Source organism: Syngnathus floridae, chromosome 11, assembly GCF_059516105.1.
Source record: "Syngnathus floridae isolate MCC-2025c chromosome 11, RoL_Sflo_1.0, whole genome shotgun sequence".
In the NCBI taxonomy this organism is placed as follows: Eukaryota; Metazoa; Chordata; class Actinopteri; order Syngnathiformes; family Syngnathidae; genus Syngnathus; species Syngnathus floridae.
The window spans coordinates 10181679-10201107 of NC_142423.1; the positions used below are offsets into that span (position 1 = coordinate 10181679).

A 19429-nucleotide genomic window follows, 5' to 3' on the forward strand; every position below is an offset into this window, starting at 1 on the left:
TTTACTTGGCGAGAGAAGATGGGGCCCACCTTTGACCGGTCACCAGCCAATCACAGGGCACATTTCCATTTTCTTCACCATGTATTCTCTTTCAGATTTTAGTTTGAAAATTTCACAGAGAGTTTTTAAGGGTGAGATTGTGAAGCGATTGGGAGATGCTGCTGAGTTGTTTGCTCCTTAAATTTGCATGCGCTCACTATGTTGAGCGCTCCACAATAATGTACAGAGCTATTGAGAATATTTAGTATTTATTTTTATTCAATTATTCGACTCTCCATACATATATAGGAATAGAACTTTACATCTTTTGTTGTAATATAACTGATTTTAAAATAGAAGCTGTCACGTATCGTCCCCAACTGCTCCACTATGTGTCTGTCTTGGTTTCTGTCTGTGTGCTCGCCCCTCCCCTCCTGTGTGCCCATGATCGGTGTGATTATTCCCACCTGACCTCTCGTGACCTGTCGTGTATATAAGTCCTGTCTGCCCCTCACTCCCTGTCGGATCATTGGTTGTGGTTGTTTGGTATTGGATTTACGTTGTGTGTTCCTGTCATGAGGTCTTTTTGGTTCCTGTTGTCGTCCGGTCTTGCTGTCGTCATGTCCTGATGTCGTCTGGTTTCACGTCCCGGTCAGTCATTCATGTTATTGTGGTTACGTCGTGTCAGTTTGCCTTTTTTGAGTTCACCAATAAACCCTGGTCCAAGCTGCACCTGGTCATCCTGCTCCATGCCCCACCCGACCGTGACAGAAGCTGGTGTAACACTTAACAGATTTTTGTTGGTGGTGTGCCTCGAGATTTTTTCTAATGAAAAGGTGTGCCGGGAATGAAAAAAGGTTGGGAAACACTGACCTATAATATAGGTAATCCCCAGTGTGCTTATATAAGTCTTAAACGGTTGCATTTTCACTAATGGTGTTAATTGACCGAGGTATACGTGGTTTGGAGTTTCCACTAAGTAGTACACATTTGTTTGCAATCGTGTGCTTTTGGAGTTGTGAAATAAAAGTTGTGAGTCTAACAACTGGAGATGGCTTTTTGTAGCCGGTGGTGCGTAGAGCAGAATAATGCTGCCTGGGGGAGTTGCATCACAGTGCAGATGAGCTGACACTGTTGATGTTTTTTAATCACCAAACACATTTGTTTCTTATACCCTCAAAAATGCTGCACTCTTAAAATGGTGGTTTAAAACCAGCCCAATTTAGATAAAAAAATTAGATCAACCCAGGATATATATAATGTATATTTTTTTTGCAAAACAACCCAAAGTGGTGCCTGTAGAAATATAAAACAATCATAAGTTGACCCACCAATGTAGTAAGGCAAATATATGTACAAGCTGATTTCATACGCCTCACATCCAGCCAATGTTCTTGCGGTATCTACAAACCGAGAGCAGAATCCCAAATGGAATGTCCGAAGGTCTCCTCTGAGCACACTAAAGTGCTCTAATGCTCTCACTACGCAGCACACACCAGATCCAATTAGGACACTGTAATGGGATTGCGATGTCGGGTCAAGACGTGAGCTCATTTCTCTTGTTGGATGCCACCGCCGTTGCTTGGCATCGCGGCTAATTCGACTCCGGCCTGTATCTCTCTACGACGCCTCGTACTCTCCCGCTTTATATTTTTGCTGTATTTCATAGCGTAGTGACGCCAAGGCTCGTCTCATCATAATACGACAACCATTTTTTGTAAGTGAAGCTTCATTTGGCTTCAGCGCTTGCTTCTAAAGCAGATGTTCCTATCCATCAGGGGCGTGATTGTTACGATTATGAGCATGCGGTAAAGAGCAGACATCTGTCCTGGCATGGTTGCCAATCAATCACAGAGGGTATCCACTCATGCATTTTCTATTGCTTGGTTGTCCTCATTAAAGTTATAGGTGACTTTTTTTCCCAGCTGAGGACAGCAGGTCTAGTTGCCGATCAATCACAGCTCCATTTTCGGTACCGTTTGTCCTCATTGGGGTTGATTGGAGCATATCTCGGGTGACTTTTGCCAAGAGCAGTGGGACTCACTTTGGACTTGTTGCCAATCAATTGCATTGGTTTCAAGCTTCAAGCTGATCCACTATCTTAATTTAAATTCTAAATAGCTGCTATGGTGTTGCTATAACTCATCAAACACCGGATTGAATCCAAATGGTAGAGTGACATTTTTGGGGATTATTTATTTCACCGGGAAAGTCACCAAGAACCATTTTTTGAACCAATTGTTTTGTGGGTGTATATTTCACAAGAGTAATTGTTCAATAGGTTTTGAGTATCAAATAAAAAATATTCCCACACACTACAGTCTAAAAAAGCTGCCAGGAAATCCTCTCCTTAAATATTTTTATATTATCGCAATGCCTTCCAACAACTGGTTTTTTTTCTTGTGCTCATCTTTGCCTTTGTTCTGCCTGCACATGTGCCAGGCTTAGATAAACTCGTGCCACTTTTGTAAACAAGTACACTGCCCGTATCGCTCCCTGCATGGTGGAAGAGGGCATGACTAGCGGGGTTAAGGGCTTGAAGGCCTATTAAAGCAGAACCTTTCACCATTTGTGCACTGCGGTGTCCTTGAGGTGGTGCCGGAGCATTTTGGTGTAGCATGTCTGCTACATTAGCTCTGCAGATCAAGTGAGCATCGTTGTCGTCTTAATTAATCACAGGTCAATGTATTGAACTTAAACTTGAGAGTGCTGCTGAGCTCAAGCCTTTTTTTCAATCTAAAATCCAAATTGATTAACCCTGCTTTTCGTTAACATTTGTCTTGTCTTGTCTGTCCCCCTTCCTTTTATCGCATACTTATTTTAATCCATGCTCCCAGCTGACACCCCTCCCGGCTGTGGGCTGCGTGATGCCGATGTGCTGCGGCACTCAGTTGGCATGCAGAATATTTAAGTAGTCAGTGTGTGACTTTTTTTTTTTAAGAAAAAAAAATGGACCTCCTCTGTTAGTTCATTTTATGCTAATGAGTGACGCCGTGTTTGTTTTTGAACTTTTATGATGCACATGACCTCACTTCAAGGATCAATGATCATCAGTCTTCTAATCCGCTTGTCCTCATTAAGGTCGCGTGTCAACTGGATCCTATCCAAGCTGGTTTTTGCCGAGAGAACCGTCCATCCAATTTTTTCTGGTATCGCTGATCTTCATTTTGGTTGTAGTTTGAGCTTCAGCTGAGTGACTTTTGGCGACAGAAGTGCGATCACAGTGATCTTAATTATTATTATTATTATTATGATTGATCAAACCATTTCTTTTTTTAATAGTATTTACTTCTCATAGTTTGGGTCATGGGTGAGCTGCAGCCTATCACAGCTGATCTTCAGCTATTTATCCATCCATAAGCTTTTCTATATCATTTATCCTCATTAGGGTGGTGGCTGAGATATGATTTGTTTCTAGCTGAATTTTGATCATGGAAGTGGGGCCAGATAATCAAGGGGATTAATATTATCCATCAATATTAGTCTACATCTATCTTTCCATTGTAAATATTTCATTTAAATTCCCCCCTGGAGTGAAAGCAACCATTCCACTTCACCTGTAAGGATTTTTCTCAACTAATTTACATTTTATGCTAAGTCCCATTGCATGGTGTTGTTTTTCTCCTCCCTCGAGGCCCTTTTATAATCCAAATTAACTCACATCACGGCTCAATGACTACAACAAAAGAGCAGACATGTTCCCAATGCCAAATATGAAAATTCTAGCCTACAGGGCTATTTCTTCGAGTACTCCACCAGCAATATACCCCCGGCTAACCACCTAAACGGCATCCAGAAATGAGCGATTCGCTTCTTATTTTCTGATCGCTTTTAATGGACTCTGCATTATTCATTACTAGTCAGATGTGGTCATCGACAGGGTTCCCCAAGGATGGCAAGAGGCATGCATCTTCCTTTGACTCGTGCATGGTTGCGGATGGATCATTCCAAGATCACAGGATCACAAGCTCACGCTGTTTAAATTTCACATAGAGCAATTTGCACTTTTTGCATCATAAATTGCCTGTATTAGTCACCGCTGCTGTGCAGATTTATTTCATGGTGGAGCACAAATGATGCTTTTCTTAAAGAAGACACATGTATTTTTAAAAGTACTTTTAATTTTTTATTTAATTTTTATATAATGCTATTTTTATCTAAATTAGGCTCTTTAACTCACATCAACATAGTTCCTTAGCACCAAGAGACCACAAGATGGTGACAAAGAAATATTTTTTACCTTAGAACACAAAACAACAAATTGATTTTTCTTGGCTGACTTTACACATCTATTTTACATTTAGCATAGACTGAATTAATCTAGTGAATATACGGCGTGGAATGAAAGAGTAAAAAGTGGAGCCATTAGCCGTTCGATATTGTAGATGCTTTACAGTGTGCCGGCATCCAATATGGAGTCCCTCCCTCTCATGGGCCGCCTTAGCTTGTAATCAAGTGGGAGCCATTCATTTTCTTCTTTGGTAAATAACTTTTTCTTGTCTTGTCACGCTCAACTGAATGCCTTCTAATTATTCTCTCCACTATCCTCTTCTATCCATATGGTTGCTAATATTAAGCTCATTTTCCGGTGTGAAAAGTTAATGACAATTTCTTGTGTTCTTGTCCGCTCCCTAACTAATTTCCCGTCTTCATGAATTATGCAGCATTTTCTTTGCTCCGATGGACTCGTTTCTCTTGTCAGTGGGGGGGAAAAAGCTAATATGAGATAACAACAAATTATCTTTGCAAGCTGACTTTTAAGTGGTGAATCCTCGAAAGGATCATCAAACTGACGCCACGCTCCACTGCATTAAATGCCAAAGGCAAAAAAGATTGGCAATTTTCTGTCTAGTAGGAGTTGAACAAAGATATTTTTGGAGCTGACTAAAACATGAGAAAAGTTGAGCCAAAGTCAGTTAATTGTTGACATAATTGCTTTTTTTTTTGTCAGCACAATACAATTTTTGTGACTTTTCCTTCATCAGATGACTAATAAAGAACACAAGGGTCCCGAGAGTAATCAACACCAGTTTTTTTCCCCCTCTCAGCACCATGCATCATCACTACTACAAACCCGAAGGCTGTTTGCCAGTTAACTGTGCTTCGTTGGAGCTCTCAGATTAGTGAGAAAAAAACAAAATGTGCATTTTGACTCTGTTGTAATGAGGACAACTGAGTGCTACTTCTTCTACTGATTAATACGAAGGGTTACCAGTTTGACTCACAGATTTCATACATAAATTACTTTTAATGGTATAATTTGATTATGTTATGATTAATAATAAATTATAGTCATTTATGTGAAGAGCATAATCACGTTGAGTCATTCACTGCCATTGACAGCTATGGTCGTCAAAGTTCCGTTTGGGCTGGCGGTGAATGAGAAAATTATTATTATTTTTTTTACAATAATTAGGAAACATATAAATGCAGCACTTTTTTTTTTCTATGAACATCTGCTGGTTTACATTCCTAGAAAGTCACAATGTCCCAGGATTGCAGCCACTGTCAACTCATAAGGCCCTTTGGTAACTTTAAAGTAGAACTTGTGCAGCACAAAGTTTTCCAAGGAGAGCAGACACGCACACAAACGACGACTAACGGAGCAAAGCAGGAGTCAGTCAAGGAGACAAGCCGCTGAACTTAAATGGCGGCCTCCTCATCTGCCTCAGCATGTGTGGGTGGCTTAATCTTTTTATCTGGCATAGCTCAGCCTTTCAAATATTTAGCAATACGTCTTGAGAGAAGTGGAAAGAGCTTTGTGTCGAAACATTCCTCCCACGGTAAGATGGTCCATCTTGATAAAAAATTAATTTCAATCCAACATCTTTGCATACTGTTATTCGTGAATTTTGTTGAGTCCCTATAGTTTTGTCACTCAATTAGCGCCAAGCTAAGATATTTTCCATACCTGCAGTATATTGTTGTCCCTTGTGTTTGTGCATATGCTTACTCTAAGTGGCATTTTAGTCTCGGGTAATTTGTCACCCGTTTCAAATGACACGTTGGCCTTTCCTTAGAAGGTGACCTTTTGTGGCTGAAGATGGAAAATACATGACTTGTAAACAGATTTCATTTGCTGAGTTACTTCCATACCATAATATGCATTTTAACTTAAGACAGTGAGCTATATGCAACGACCAATCGATGCCTCGACTTTTTGAATTTGAAATCCTCACAATTCCGATTCTCTAATTTCTGCCGACCTCCAAAGCAGACTCTGTGTTGAATCAAAATAAAAATTAAAACAGTTCAGGCAACAGGAGATTCTCAATGTACTGAACCCACGACAAAGATATGGTCAAGTACTTTGTAAGGTGCTTAACTGAAATCATGACCAATATTATGGGTTATTCATTTGTCCCTAATTCCTTAAAGTACAGCAAAATGTAATTGAAATAGGACTTGCTCAAGTGCTGGACGTGTTCCACTTCTCTCTTTTTAAGCACCTTTCTCCCGCTTGATAAATCCTTAGCCGCTCTTATTTTCTTTTTGGCAGCAACATGTTCTTTAATTGTATTGATTATTCCTCTCACATGGGACTCGAAAATGGCTTCAGTGTGATTATGCAAAAAGAATAAAACGATCAGGCTGTGGTTTTTGAAACGTCTAGTCGAGGGAAAATGTGATCTTATTAATTCCAGAGGCATATTAACACATTGAATTCATTTCTGAGAAAATGTTACACCGGTCTTTCTTGACACCGCTTTCTCAAACGTCTCATGTTTCATGTTAGGCGCTTTATATTTCATGGCTTATGTTTAAGATCATCAAAAAAAATCCAAACATCGGAGACAGATAATCTGAGTAAACCTAAAACACTTTCTACATGGTTGAATTTATTTTTTTGAAATGTTTTTTTTTATTTAATTGCATTTTCACTAACCATAACCCAAGCCTGATTAGCTCCAGATATGTTCAAGCCAGAACTGGTTCTAACCAGTCTGACAAAATGAAACTGGCAAAAGAATGCAACAAAATATCATGAACCAAAGGAAGAAGGCAGATGACAAAGTGATTGACATCCCAACCTGGAAAGTGTTATAGTCATTCCTAACGCTTCAGGACACCACAAATTGAAAAATCACAAAACCAGACTGAGACAGCCTTCAGAAATTACCCCAAGACAGAGCACTGTGGGGATTCTTCCAGGAGGTCACCAGGGAACCAAGGACAATGTCAAAAGAATTCCTTCGTCTCAGTTAGCATGTGTGTCTGAGTCAAAAATGAGGACAAGACTGGGCAAAAATGATCTCTATGGCAAAGTTCCAAAGCTGATTCCCTGTGTGTCCAGCGTGTAAGTCATCTTAATTAATTGGAAGATTAAGAATTGTATTCCAGAGTTAAATGTCAATATGAAAGGTCGCCCTTTGATTGGATAGATTTATTTGAGGCAGATGAATCGAGGTTATTTTTCACAGTATTTGAAAACAGATCATTATCATCTTTATAAAGGGAGTCTTTGGGATACTACAGATCTCATTAGATTGAACATGTGGAGCAAATGTTGCTGTTGTAAGGAAAAGTGTTTTCCTCCCTCTGTCTCCTCCCTGCCTCTGTCACAAGCATCCAATCCCTTTATGCAACGCGGCAGCTATAAAGTGGGAGGTCATTGTGTTATGCTGCTCCCACTCCATGTCTAACTCATTCAGCTGAGTAGAACAATTTTTTTTTTTCTGCTCCACTAATGATTGGTGTCAGCGTTTCTTCGGGAAATTTTATAGATTAGTCCCAACTCGATACAATGCAAAGAGACTTTGTCTTTATTTAAGACAAACACATCCCATTTTGATGTGTTAATTTAACTGTTTAATAGTGCAGCTGGAGAGAAGGAATTTATATTTATTGTGTGGAACCTCAACGGCAGGAAGTGTTATGCAACTGGAGCAGTTCAATTGCTCTTCAGGGAACGGCGGGCCATGTTGAAAGGATGGCAAACACAACCTTATAGTTTCAGGGATTGTGGGGAAAGAAATGATTAGTGACACTAAAGAACAAACAGAATTGAGAGAGGCCCTTGTTGAACGTTTGCCGGAATTAATAGGAAAGTAGCACTGCAAAGTGTTAGCACAATTGTATTTTTTTTGCTTAATATGTTTCATGCCCATTATTCATTAACATGTCTTAATTTTAGTAAATCCTGTTATGCTCACTCAACTGATGCAAAATTGAAGTTTTGTGAGACATACGTAACGAAACAGGCAAAAATATGTGATAAAAAAGCTCCTTCATATTAATTTATTAGTTATATTGGTGTTGTAAATTTATTATTTGCCGGCTTGACTCAAAATTGTCACTTCAACATAAATCAATACCAGGCCGTTGTTATCGTAAACAAGACAAATGTTTCTTGTGACAGATTTGATAAAGACTATTTCTGATTGAAAAGTCTAAATATTACCGCAATCATTAATCACAATTGAAACCCGGCTGCCACAAGCTGCTTTTTGTCAACTATATAGCAGAAAAAAAAAGACTGAAAAGCAGCAGTTCTCCTCTCCAGTAATACTGTGAGAGATTAACTTGTGTGCGCTTTATCGCAAATGATGTAATCTTGGCCCACAGCGTCCCTGCGGATCATATGGCCTTTTTAGAAAGCACATAGAAAAGCGTCTCTATATGGTGGATTATGTAACACTGAAAAAGATGGAACAGCCGGGGAGGTAAAGTACATGCCTTCACGAATCCACACTCGATGAGCGTCAGCAAAATATTATTATTTAATTGTTGGGATTACATTGGGGATTTAAGAGCTTTGCATTAACAATGAGGGGAACATTCCTCATTAACACCCAAGATGAAAGTCATTTTTCTTCGATAGCCTTTCTCTGACACTCCCTACTTGTAATAATCAGTATGCCAGGAGAATGCCATATAGATATATAAATATTTACCAGTCTATACTGTTCATCACGTGTTCACATCTGCGTTACTCATCCTCTGGTTGAAGGCCATGGCGTTTGCCTGTGTTACCTCCATGAGTCATAAAACGTGACTGGATACGTGCAGATAGAAATTTACATACCCTCAGTTTGTAAATGTATCAGTCAGTCAGAATATATATTTAGTCAGGTTAAAAAGTATTGCGTCAATTTATTAGTTAGGCAGCCAATCAGTGACTTTCTCGTTTGACTTTCTCGTTTGTTGCTTAGTTAATTAATTTAGTTGACCAGTCACTAACTAACTAACTAACTAACTAACTAACTAACTAACTAACTAACTAACTAACTAACTAACTAACTAACTAACTAACTAACTAACTAACTAACTAACTAACTAACTAACTCACAAAAAAACACATGTATTACTTCCTGTAGCTTTGACACGACTTAGTTCTTCTGCAGGGAAATTACATTTAGCGTTTTCTATCTCAGAATCCTTAGCACTTAAAATGGAAAGAAATAAGTTGAAAAAAAATTGATGAATAGATTTATATTTTCAATATGAGTGGCTTTTGACCGACCAAGAGACCCATTGTGGTTGCTTCCTTCACTTCATCTATGTCGTTATTTTATCTGCATGCGTTTTCCCTCCTTGCAATACCATTTGTCCTCCGAACTTGACTTAGCTTGGCAAGTCCTTGAACGCCGCCTCTAATGTCTTCACCTCCATGCCTTCTCACTCTGTGGACTCACAATTCACAGCAATAAAAAAAAAAAAAAAAAAAGAGACACAAGTGATGCATTTGTGCATGGACGCCACAGGATCCATCCTCTGTAAATCGTGTCTACTGTGCACAGAGGAGATATTTACTCTTATGTGCTGGCAGCTTTTATAGAAGCATCTCGTATTGATGGCGGCTGATGATGAGGGGGGTTGGCTGACCTTTACTTTTTCAAACACAGCGGTTTTCTTTTACAGGGAAGGTGCTACGTGTTTGACCAGGTGTTCCCCACAAATTCCACCCAGGAGCAGGTCTACAACACTTGTGCCAAGCAAATTGTCAAAGGTGAGTGAGTCCCCAAACTGCCGCTTGGTTTCCTTTTCTTCTAAATATTCATTTTTCCTTAATTACAATGGCAGAACATGATTGCTCACAGTGGATAATATTATAATTTTATTTCATTTTTCAATTTAACAAGGGAGATTGACAGGATCATGGTTGCTCCGCTGAGCAGCAGAAACCTTTCAAGGGCTGCGGATATTAACAGCTTCTTTCAGATGGATGTGAGAAAAACAATTTCAGTGATACACACGTTTGAAAAAGCACACAGCGTTGATCACGTTGAGCTATTATCCATGACAGTCTTTCATCTGTCACCTATCGCCAACAACCTGCATCTCTTATTCTCCACCTTCAGGCTCACACTTTTTGTGCCACGTTTGCATCAAGTGGGGCACTCCATTTAAGTAGACAGAGCATGGAAAGGGGTTCATTTGTCAACTTATATAAATCTGACGGGCTTTCGGGGAGGACAGAATGACAAGGCAAACATAACTTGAGCATAAAAATGGAAAACGTGAGATAAAGGATTAATGCACTGTCGTGTTTGAGGAGTGGCAGGCCAGTGAGAGAGTGAGAGTCACTTAATTGGTTATTTTGTCCGCTATCTAAAATTGAGATTTTTCTTCTTTTTTCCTTCTTCTTGTTAGCGGTTTGAGGCATGCCACTGTGTGTTGCTAATTGCTATTATATACATTTTAGACAGGCAGATGGTTGGTTTTCACTGCTGTATACATGCAGGCAGGTCATGCTGGGAGTCCTTGTTTAACACCACATGTGCTGTTTTTATCAGGCACTATCATAGAATTGCCTCGTGCATGAAGGGTCAGGTGCTTTGGAATGTCAAATCAGGCTTAATCCAGATTTGATCAAGATTTGAACAGCGCTATATTAAAAAAAAAAAAAAAATCCAGATGGGGCTTGTATTGGCTCTCATCACATTTTGGGTTAATCCTTTGATGCTTGCTTATCTGAACTTGTTCCAACTTTTTTTTTCTCTCACCGCTGTTCCCCCACTTGTATAGTTTTTCCACTTTCATGCATCTCTGATTTCCCTTTCTTAGATGTACTGGGCGGGTACAATGGGACCATCTTCGCCTACGGCCAGACGGCCTCGGGAAAGACTCACACTATGGAGGTACAGTAGCGTCACATCAATAATTCAAAAGATACATCCTTAGGAGGTGCAAATAGAAGAAGTCTTTTTTTTTAATGACTAAAGCTGACTGACTGTAAAGCTGCTTTTCAATGCATTCTTGCCTGGGCACTCTGCAGGGAACCACTTTTCCAGTCCCCATGGGGAGCAACTTAAAAGACCTCTTCACTTACACTTCATGTCTTGCAGGGCAACCTTCACGACCCCCAGGGGATGGGCATCATCCCCCGGATTGCAGAAGACATTTTCGAACACATATTTGCCATGGACGAGAACCTGGAGTTCCACATCAAGGTTGGTTTCGACTTGATGGACCTTTCTCGCAAACAGTACAACCTGTGATGTCTGGCTATGAGGTAGTCAGCCAAGCATCGCGAATTTTTTTTTTTTTTTTTGTATTTGCAGGTGTCCTACTTTGAGATCTACATGGATAAAATTCGGGACCTGCTAGACGGTGCGTGCTCAGATTTTCAAAACATTTTTTTCTGTTTTTATTCTTGTCATTCTAAAACATTTATTAACTATACGGACATAAAAATAGGCATTTTCAGCCATCCATTTGTCTTTGCCATTACAAATTTTGAGTGAGCTCGAACCCATCTGGTGAATTTTGGCTCAGGAAGCGGAATTCACGCTGAAGTGATAAGCAGTCCATCGCAGGGTGCAAACAACCATTGACACTCTCATTCACACATGAGGGCAATTTAGAAAAGTCAAAACCAGTTGACATTTGGTGAAAGAAACGGGCTAAACCTCGGACTGATCACCAGTCAATCACATTCATGCTTTCTTCCCACGCCATCAAACTCCTCCGTCTTCTAAAATGTGCACATTCAGTTTTTTGAAGACTTTAAATGTGCATTCGTAGAAATAAAATAACAGTTAACCTCTCGTGATTTGCACTCCGACAAAAAAAGGTAATAGGAAGAGGAGCCACACTCTCACCAACACGACCACACTCGGAATCCGACTCACTGATGCAGCGCAGAGCAAACTGCTACCACAATAGACAACAACCACAACAAACATTTTGTTCAGTGAACACAATAGGCACCAGAGGAATGCAACGCAATGACCTTGCATTCTCTCGCCTCGCTTCTCCGCAGTGACCAAAACCAATCTGTCAGTGCATGAAGACAAATACAGAGTCCCTTATGTGAAGGTGAGTCATCCTACACTCACTCAAATGGGCTTTGATTTGTCCCTCTTTTATCACGCAGATGTAGAATACTCTCTTGTGCAAAAGTCAGATTCCCAAAACGTATTCCCTTGTCTTGCCTTCAATAAGTTCCAAATATTATATTACATCCCTTCTTCCCCAAGGGTTGCACTGAACGCTTTGTCACCAGTCCAGATGAAGTGATGGATGTGATAGATGAGGGAAAAGTCAACCGTCACGTCGCCGTCACAAGTGAGTTGCTCCGTTACGTGCCGTAAATGTTCAATTAAAGCAATGAAATGACGTGACGGCCAACTTGTGTGGTTCCTCAGATATGAATGAGCACAGTTCGCGCAGTCACAGTATCTTCCTGATCAACATCAAGCAGGAGAACGTGGAGACGGAGCAGAAGCTCAGCGGGAAGCTCTACCTGGTGGACCTGGCTGGGAGTGAGAAGGTAAGACATGCAGACATCGCTTAAGCATCCATGAAGAGGGGACAAATGTGAAATGAGGGATATTTCTTCATTTATTTATTTATTTTTATTTTATTTTGTATATTTTTATTTATGTCTTGTTTTTTATTTGTTTATTTTTTTATTGATACTATTTTATCCCATGATGAATGAGTCAGCCTATAGAAATGAGCAGTTTCCCAAAACACAATGATTCCACCTCCACGCTTGATGTGCTTTTTACACGAGCGGGGATTGAAAATGTAAAAGTATTTCTCTCAATAAAATGCACAGCGTTCAAACTGCATGTCTATCATAATCAATAAACAACCATAAAAAATCATAATTCAAAATTCAGCAAGGACTCAATGAATAATTCCCCTAGTGTAAATTGCTTAAATATGATATAAAATGACTTGGTTGCTTAGTATTTGATGTCGTTTATATCCGAGTGCAAATAAGAAAACATGCTTTGGGATTTTTGTCGTGTAAATCATTTGCAAGATGTTGCCTCAGTGGCACCGCAGGTCGTTCTGCATGTGCTGGCATCAACGCACAGACAAACAACATCGCTGAACTTCAACCTCGAAAAAGCAGAGAATCTGTCAAAAAGATTACAAATGACAACATTCGCTCACCTTAATACGCTGAGGACAGACTGGCTCTTATTTTCAGTGGGGATCTGCTAATGCCTCCCTGTGATGCAATATCATGTTCAGTCTTTTAGCAATCCAATCGGTTTCTCTGTTGGAGACAAAACGACTTCTTTTTGGAGGGGAATTGGATTTTTTTTCAAACCCCAAAAGAAACATTTCTTACTGCTCGAAAAGTAGTCATAAGGAAAGGAATTTTGAATAAGCTCCTATGTAGCAAATAAGTGCTGACCCTGCGTTCCCTCTGCAAATGTAAACATTAAATAATTGATCTGCATTTACAGAAAGCTGCTGGTCGACCTCGTTATCTGGCAAAATAAGTTTCTCATTAAGTGTATCCAATTGGCATAAAGAGAGGCTTCATTCCCAATTAAAAATAAACCCAGAAAAATATGTCGTGCACAAACACACTGAAAAACAGCTTGACACATTATTAAAATGTGATTAAATGTGTTGTGGTGGCAACAGATTCTTTAGTAATTAATGGAAAATAAGATTTATGATTAGTTTTTTGTCTGAAATGTACCCGAAACTATGTAACCCGTTAAATGAAAGATGTTACCTACTCTGTATTTTCGTCAGGTCAGCAAGACGGGCGCCGAGGGAGCAGTGCTGGACGAAGCCAAGAACATCAACAAGTCTTTGTCGGCCCTTGGCAACGTCATCTCGGCTTTGGCTGAAGGAACGGTACGTCTGGAGAACTCATCTTTCCGTAACTGTATTTTACTTTTGACCATTATTTGCTGAATATTTTTTTTGTGGTGATTTTTTTTTGTTAGAAATTTGACAACTACTGCATTAGTCCAAACTGAAATGTTAATATGTGAAATTTCTGTTTCCTCACCTCCAGGGAATATAGAAAATTCAAAATAGAAATTCTCATCGTACAAAAAACAATGTCGTAAAAAATACATGCATATGTAAAATAATGACGCTTTTGTCACAATTTAAAAATCCATATCCTCATGCATGGAATAAAACAGTAAAAAATAAAATAAAATAATGGATGTTAGCATAAAATGTCCCTTTGGCTTTCTTAAACCGAATCCTCTCTATTCATTCCCTCCTGTCTGTGCAGAAGTCCCACGTGCCGTACCGTGACAGCAAAATGACGCGCATCTTACAGGACTCACTGGGAGGCAACTGTCGCACCACCATGTTTATCTGCTGCTCGCCCTCCAGCTACAACGACGTTGAGACCAGGTCCACGCTCATGTTTGGCCAAAGGTGATAAAAAAGAAACAAGCGGCAGCTCTGCCACTTCTCGCTCGGCTTGACATAGCGCCCGTGTGATTGCCTCCAAAGCTTTTGAAAATGCTAATCATCAGAACGTGTCCCAGTTTCTTAAGACAGGTCCTCCGTCTTCACCCTGCCTGTTGTATGACTAATGTCCCTGAGAAGTTGAGAATGTCGTGCAGCCTTTGCTTTTGTGATCACATTATTTTAATAACTTGTGAGCTCACTCAACACCAGCACACTCATGCGGCACAGGCTTGACTTGTCAAGTCGAAGTCTGAGTCATGTTTGGCTAAGCGAGTCGTAAATCCTAAAACTGGCTTCACATGCAGACACTCACATTCAAGACATGTTCTCTCCTCTATCTTTGCACCTCCGTCATTAATTTAAAGAATCCTGTGCACAATTTATGTGGTGGGGAATGTTTAAAAGAGTCAATCCCATCCATTTTGAATTCCTTAGAGGAGAAAATTAACGTAGTTCCCTGCCATCTTATTAAGGACGTCTCTGACCTTCTTCAGTCAATATGAACAAGGTCTGAGGATTTTATGACAAGATTACTAAATAACAGCTTCTACTTTGTATTTTCGCTCGTGGATGCAGCACGTCATCACCAAAATTTTATAGATTGCGTGCCAATCTAAGCATGAAGAAAAGATTTACATGGTCATTTAATTCCAGGCACACTGGAGCCCCAACTGTTTGCATACAAACATTAAAAAGTCAATATCATGATAGTTACCCTTTATCTGCAAGTGTCCCCTATTCTTGCCCTTACAAATTAGCGGTTTATTAATGAGCGAATGTTGAACTGGCTGTTAAACATTCGTGCAGCCGACTTTTTTTTTTGTTCTCTTCTCGGCATGCACCGTCAAACACGGTGGGCAGAAAGCCGTTTTGGATGCTAATTAATGCCACGCTAGCTCATTTTAATTGAACGGCTCAAGCTGGAATAGCCTTGCTCTTCTGGTTTCCTCTGATCCTCTCTCCTCTCTATCCACTTTTGCCCTGATTTTTTTTTTTTTTTTTTTACTCCACCCATCCATCCAATTAGGGCAAAAACGATTCGAAACACAGTGACGGTGAACCTTGAGCTCACCGCCGAGCAGTGGAAGAGGAAGTACGAGAAGGAGAAGGATAAGAACAGGTCACTGAAGGAGACCGTGCACAGACTGGAAGCGGAGTTAAACTGCTGGAGGAATGGTAATATTCGACTCATCTAAAAAGCACCAGTCATCACTCATTAAATGCAAAAGACTGAAAATTGTGTGCCCATACGATATGATAGCTCATTTCACATCCTGTTCCGTAGGGATCGTCTTGGTTTTGAGAACTGTCACTATGACAAAAAAACTTTTATTCAATATCATTGTGTTCCTTTTAAGTACAGCAGTATTGAATTAAATTCACCAAAACGCACGTTCCGAAAATTTTTTGGTGGGGTCGGATGGAACAGATTAATGGGATTTCCTCTCATTTCAATGGGCAAAGAAGATTTGAGATGCACATTTTTTTTTCTCAAGGCATCACTGTGATTCATAAAACTGCAAGAGTACACATTAAAGCACCTAATGAATCTGGTTGCTGTCTTCTACAACAAGCAGTCTAGTAAATTTGCAACGCATATAAAAACGGTGATCAAGAAAATTTATTAGAGTGTCTGTCACAAAAAAAAAAAAGAAAAAAAAGAAACACCATCCGTCCAACATCATCAAGCACTTTACTGCGGACTCGTTCAATGATAGCAAACGTGCAATGTTTTACTACCTCAAACAGGAGTGAACTCTACCCTGAAATGTTGTATTCTTACAGTTACTTAATGAGATGTGTTTATACTTCACAGAGCTGTCGGGGTTAATCGCTACAGAAAAGCCAACGGCGTATCAACACGCACACAAGCACGCATACGTAAACAGTCCAACTCAGTCTGTGCAGTTATTCATTTACAGGCTCACGTGCACACCTTTGACTTAAAATCAATGACAGTGTGGGAGTCTTCAGTGGTAGTTAGGTTGGCTCGACATGGGGGTTGTTCAATCAATCCGTTGGCTTCTTTCTCCACTTGAGCTGCTGTACACGTCGCATTTTTAATCATGTTAATCACTGCCAATGAAAGATAATCGCCGGCAAATCAATTGTACGCAGTCATCGATACTGACGTGTGTGTGGATGTTGTCATGAGTGTTTACAAGGTAATTATGCGAGTTGTTTTGCAAGTGGTGAGGAAGAGCCAAATCTCATTTTCTGTAAGTTAAAGTTAAAGTCCCAATGATCGTCACACACACATCTGGGTGTGGTGAAATTTGTCCTCTGCATTTAACCCATCCCCGTGTGATTTTGATCCATCCCCTGGGGGTGAGGGCAGCAGTGAGCAGCGCCGCGCTCTGGAATCATTCGGTGATCTAACGCCCCATTTCAACCCCTTACACTGAGTACCAAGCAGGGAGGAAATGGGTCCCATTTTTATAGTCTTTGGTATGACCCCGGCCGGGGTTTAAACCCGCAACCTTCCAGTCTCAGGGCGGACACTCTAGCACTAGGCCACTGAGCTGGTAGTGTTGTGTCCCAGGTGGCTTTGGTTGAGAAAAATCGGGTCAACCCTGGACTGGTTGCCAGTCAAGTAGCATTTCATTTTCTGTAGTGCATGTCAGTCATAGCCAAAAAATTACACTTAACTAAGAGTACTCTTAAAAACAATAATACTGAAAAAAGTAGAAAACAACTTAAACAATTCAAATTTCTCCCCAAAATTACTTCAGCATATTTAACTCATTCACTGAGTGACCCAGTTGAAATAGATGAGTGGACGTCTATAGTTATCATTGGCAGTGAATGATTTAAGAGAATAAATTGAGTAAATTTGGATTTTTGGTCAGAAAAGCGTTTTTTGTTTGACCTTTATCCAAAACCAAACAATTTTAAAGAGCACACACTCAGTAAATGAAATTGTAAATGAATGAAAATAAATGTCACCAGCTTTCTTTGGCAGAAGTAATAAATCAACAAACCTACAGCATCTTTCTGTACATCCAATTCCTCCGCGTCCCTTCCAGAATAGGAACACTTTTAATCTCCTTAATGGATCATTTTGACAGCATATCTGGCTCCTCCCCACATAGACGTCATCTGTGTCTACATTTGACCTCCATCCTCAAGCGCGTCACCCAAAAAAGTCATCCGTCGACGTGTCGCCTCCTTATTGATGATCCCACCTTCTAGCGGACAGTGGGGGGGCGACCGGTGACAGGTGTCACCCGAGGTGTATTGTCGTCGCTATCGATCGCTTTGAGCGCACCTCACGCCGAGACTTGCGCGTCGATCGTCCAGGTGGGACATCAGTCAACGCGCGTGCCTTGAAAGAAAGAACCGCTTAAAATGTGTCCCCAATAGCAGAAATGAGACCTCTTAACGATGAAGACTCTCATGGGCCGTCTATCTATTTGTTTTTATTGTATGATGTGATTACCGTTGTGTGCTGCTACTGTCCACTTGGCTTCTGTCAAACAAACATGTCTTGCATCATGCCTTCAGGTGAGGTTGAAAGAGCCTCAGAGGGCGAAGACGAGGACGAGATAGTGACAGCGCCCGACTCCGAGGAGGCGGTGCTGGATATATGCAGCCCGTGTTCCCTGACCTCCTCCATCGTGGTGCACATTTCCGAGGAGGAGCGTCACAAGTATGAGGAGGAGATCCGGAAGCTCTACAAGCAGATGGATGACAAGGTGACAATTTTATTTCAGGAGGTACCATTAAGCGCCATTGACTGCATTAATGACTTTCACGGTATGCTCGTATGAAGAATGCGTGTGCATTATTCATGTCAATCGTTTCACACGCGTGTCGACCTCTGCACCAGAGGAATTGAATGGAGTAAAGGGGATATAATGAGTATAAGCTTGACATTTAGAACCTTAAAAGCTTTCACGTATCATGTGTGTGCATACATAATAAAACACATTTGACATTTATGTGACATATAAAGGAGGATTTACTTCTTCAAAAAAAAAGCGAAAAAAGTGTGCATTAATTACACAATAATAATATAGATGCATTTTGTGTCTCACCACTGAAGGATGCGGAGATTGACTACCAAAGTCAGATTGTGGAGAAGCTGAAGGAGGAGATGCTAAAGCAAGATGAGGTAAAACAAAGACAAACACTCACTCATGTCAAAAGTATGTAAATCCACACATAAGTACATCATTTAATGTAGTTGCTTGAAAGTGGCTCTGGATGTTCCTTCATCCTCGCTGATCAAATTTAAAATGAGAGTCAATGGGAAAATATTTTTGCACCCCAAATAGGAAGTACGTTACAAAATGGGACAATAGATAAATGAAACAATTGTATGCAACATTATCTGTGTAATATTTTATTTATTATCTAAACTTTTTTACATTTTTTCCACCAATTTTATTTCTTTTTCAATTTTCCAGCTTGTTCTGTGGAAAATTCATATTGAATTTTTATCAGTGTTTTTTTTTTTAAATACTTTTTGGATTTACATTTTTCTGAGCGGATTGAGCAGTGGAGCGACACAAAGATTGGAAGAGTCGCAAAAAGGCATAGTCGTGGACGTACTTGGAAATATATTGCACTTTATTTGCCATTCAGCTCTTTGTTAGAAAACAGCAAGTTGCTGAAATGGGCTTGAAATATTGGACAGTCAAAACTTTAGAGAAGGTCAAATTAAGTTTAAAAGAACACCAAGTGCTCTGCGTCCAACGTTTTTCAAAATGGCATTGCTTCACATTTTGCAGCTTTGACGAACACAAGCACAACTCATCCCTGCTTTGGCTGACTTACCGCCCACATTAACTTCAATTTACTTCCATTGGGCCGCCAAACA

General features: G+C 40.1%; 1 protein-coding gene across 3 annotated transcripts in view; it reads left to right on the top strand.

Moving 5' to 3' along the window:
* Positions 1 to 19429, top strand: part of kif5ab (kinesin family member 5A, b) — a 42091-nt gene that overhangs the window by 4359 nt on the left and 18303 nt on the right. For 2 of the 3 annotated variants that reach the window (XM_088389692.1, XM_088389693.1), the window contains exons 2-13: positions 9841 to 9928; positions 10987 to 11060; positions 11268 to 11372; positions 11484 to 11532; positions 12185 to 12240; positions 12402 to 12489; positions 12570 to 12694; positions 13927 to 14031; positions 14423 to 14571; positions 15635 to 15783; positions 18112 to 18302; positions 18653 to 18721. In XM_088389692.1, the coding sequence (XP_088245818.1) occupies positions 9841 to 9928; positions 10987 to 11060; positions 11268 to 11372; positions 11484 to 11532; positions 12185 to 12240; positions 12402 to 12489; positions 12570 to 12694; positions 13927 to 14031; positions 14423 to 14571; positions 15635 to 15783; positions 18112 to 18302; positions 18653 to 18721 (1248 nt within the window). Of the gene's footprint in view, positions 1 to 511; positions 631 to 9840; positions 9929 to 10986; positions 11061 to 11267; positions 11373 to 11483; positions 11533 to 12184; positions 12241 to 12401; positions 12490 to 12569; positions 12695 to 13926; positions 14032 to 14422; positions 14572 to 15634; positions 15784 to 18111; positions 18303 to 18652; positions 18722 to 19429 lie in introns of those variants that run through there. The other variant, XM_088389694.1, reaches the window with a different exon arrangement.